A 2500-nucleotide genomic window follows, 5' to 3' on the forward strand; every position below is an offset into this window, starting at 1 on the left:
AGCCGACGGGGATAGGACGACGACGGGGATAGACGACGGAGATAGACGACGGGGATAGACGAGGATTTTTGGACTATTCGACTGCAGCCTAAGTATTTAAGATGCAAAGTGCTTCCTGGTTGTAAAGTGAGTTCAGGTAAACAGGAAGTGTGTGTTTCCTCTTCCTGTCAGGACGGGAAGCCGCCCCCCCGGCTGGTGAGACCGAACCCCCCCAACTTCAGCCCGGGCTTCAGCAGTGAGTGCATTCATCACAGCCTTTATTTAGAGTGGCCCAGACCTTCGTATATGTTTCTGTATGTGGCCCTTGGTGGAAAGAGTTTGGACACCCCTGCGTTATGATGTATTTCAGACGAGGCTCAGAGACGGCAGTACGAGGAGTGGCTCGGGGAGACGCAGCGCCTCCTGCAGATGCAACAGCGCCTCCTGGAGGAGAAGATGGCGGCGCACAGGAAGACCAAGAAGTCCCTGTCGGCCAAACAGAGGACGGCCAGGAAGGCAGGAAGAGAACTCACCGAGGAGGACGCCAACACCATGAGGAGCGTCAGCGAACAGCAGGGGGCGCTGCAGAAACAGCTGGAGCAGGTAGAAAATAACTGACTCAGCAGAAACACTAACACTGACTCAGCAGAAACCGTGACTCAGCAGAAACACCACACTCACTACACTAACAGTGACTCAGCAGAAACACTAACCGTGACTCAGCAGAAACACTGACTCAGCAGAAACACTGACTCAGCAGAAACACCACACTCACTACACTAACAGTGACTCAGCAGAAACACTAACACTGACTGAGCAGAAACAGTGACTCAGCAGAAACACTGACTCAGCAGAAACACTAACCGTGACTCAGCAGAAACACTAACCGTGACTCAGCAGAAACACTGACTCAGCAGAAACACTGACTCAGCAGAAACACCACACTCACTACACTAACACTGACTCAGCAGAAACACTAACCGTGACTCAGCAGAAACACTGACTCAGCAGAAACTCTGACTCAGCAGAAACACTAACTCAGCAGAAACTCTGACTCAGCAGAAACACTAACTCAGCAGAAACAGCGACTCAGCAGAAACACAGACTCAGCAGAAACTCTGACTCAGCAGAAACAGCGACTCAGCAGAAACACAGACTCAGCAGAAACTCTGACTCAGCAGAAACACTGACTCAGCAGAAACACTGACTCAGCAGAAACTCTGACTCAGCAGAAACACTAACTCAGCAGAAACTCTGACTCAGCAGAAACACTAACTCAGCAGAAACTCTGACTCAGCAGAAACACTGACTCAGCAGAAACTCTGACTCAGCAGAAACACTAACTCAGCAGAAACTCTGACTCAGCAGAAACACTAACTCAGCAGAAACTCTGACTCAGCAGAAACACTAACTCAGCAGAAACTCTGACTCAGCAGAAACACTAACTCAGCAGAAACACTGACTCAGCAGAAACAGCGACTCACTACACTAACAGTGACTCAGCAGAAACAGCGACTCACTACACTAACAGTGACTCAGCAGAAACAGCGACTCACTACACTAACAGTGACTCAGCAGAAACAGCGACTCACTACACTAACAGTGACTCAGCAGAAACGGCTGATTTGACCTGAGTGTGTTTTTTGTTGTCGTGTGTTTTTAGATCCGCAAGCAGCAGAAAGATCACTCTGAGTTGATCGAGGACTACAGGAGTAAACACCAGAGAGCCGGCGGCCCCCCACAGACGCCCCTGCTGCCCCTGCCAGGAAACCCCGTACAAACACTCAGACCAAACACCCCTGGTTGGACCCCGGGGAGCGTCAGTGCTTCGGGGGTTTTAGGGCAGAGAATGCCTCTTATTCTGTCAAACCAGATGCCCCCCCAGATGCCCCCTCAGATGCCCAACCAGATGCCCCCTCAAATGCCTACTCAGATGCCCAACCAGATGCCCAACCAGATGCCCCCTCAAATGCCCCCTCAGATGCCCCCTCAAATGCCCCCTCAGATGCCCAATCAGATGCCCCCTCAAAGGCCTCCTCAGATGCCCAACCAGATGCCCCCTCAGATGCCCAATCAGATGCCTACTCAAATGCCTCCTCAGATGCCCAATCAGATGCCCCCTCAGATGCCCAATCAGATGCCCAATCAGATGCCCCCTCAAAGGCCTCCTCAGATGCCCAACCAGATGCCCAATCAGATGCCCCCTCAGATGCCCAATCAGATGCCCCCTCAAAGGCCTCCTCAGATGCCTCCTCAGATGCCCAATCAGATGCCTACTCAAAGGCCTCCTCAGATGCCTCCTCAGATGCCTACTCAAATGCCTCCTCAGATGCCCCCTCAGATGCCCCCTCAGATGCCCAATCAGATGCCCCCTCAGATGCCTCCTCAGATGCCCAATCAGATGCCCACTCAAATGCCTCCTCAGATGCCCAATCAGATGCCTCCTCAAAGGCCTCCTCAGATGCCCAATCAGATGCCTCCTCAGATGCCCAATCAGATGCCTACTCAAATGCCTCCTCAG

The 2500-nt window shown here is 52.3% G+C and overlaps 1 protein-coding gene across 1 annotated transcript in view; it reads left to right on the plus strand.

The window, feature by feature from the left end:
• LOC117442921 (histone-lysine N-methyltransferase 2C-like) overlaps positions 1 to 2500 on the plus strand; it is a 45798-nt gene that overhangs the window by 20847 nt on the left and 22451 nt on the right. Inside the window, 3 exon segments of the mRNA XM_034078874.2 lie at positions 172 to 235; positions 350 to 582; positions 1643 to 2500. The exon segment at positions 1643 to 2500 is cut by the window's right edge and continues 276 nt beyond it. Coding sequence (XP_033934765.1) covers positions 172 to 235; positions 350 to 582; positions 1643 to 2500 — 1155 coding nt within the window.

Source organism: Pseudochaenichthys georgianus, unplaced genomic scaffold (assembly GCF_902827115.2).
Source record: "Pseudochaenichthys georgianus unplaced genomic scaffold, fPseGeo1.2 scaffold_505_arrow_ctg1, whole genome shotgun sequence".
NCBI lineage: Eukaryota > Metazoa > Chordata > Actinopteri > Perciformes > Channichthyidae > Pseudochaenichthys > Pseudochaenichthys georgianus.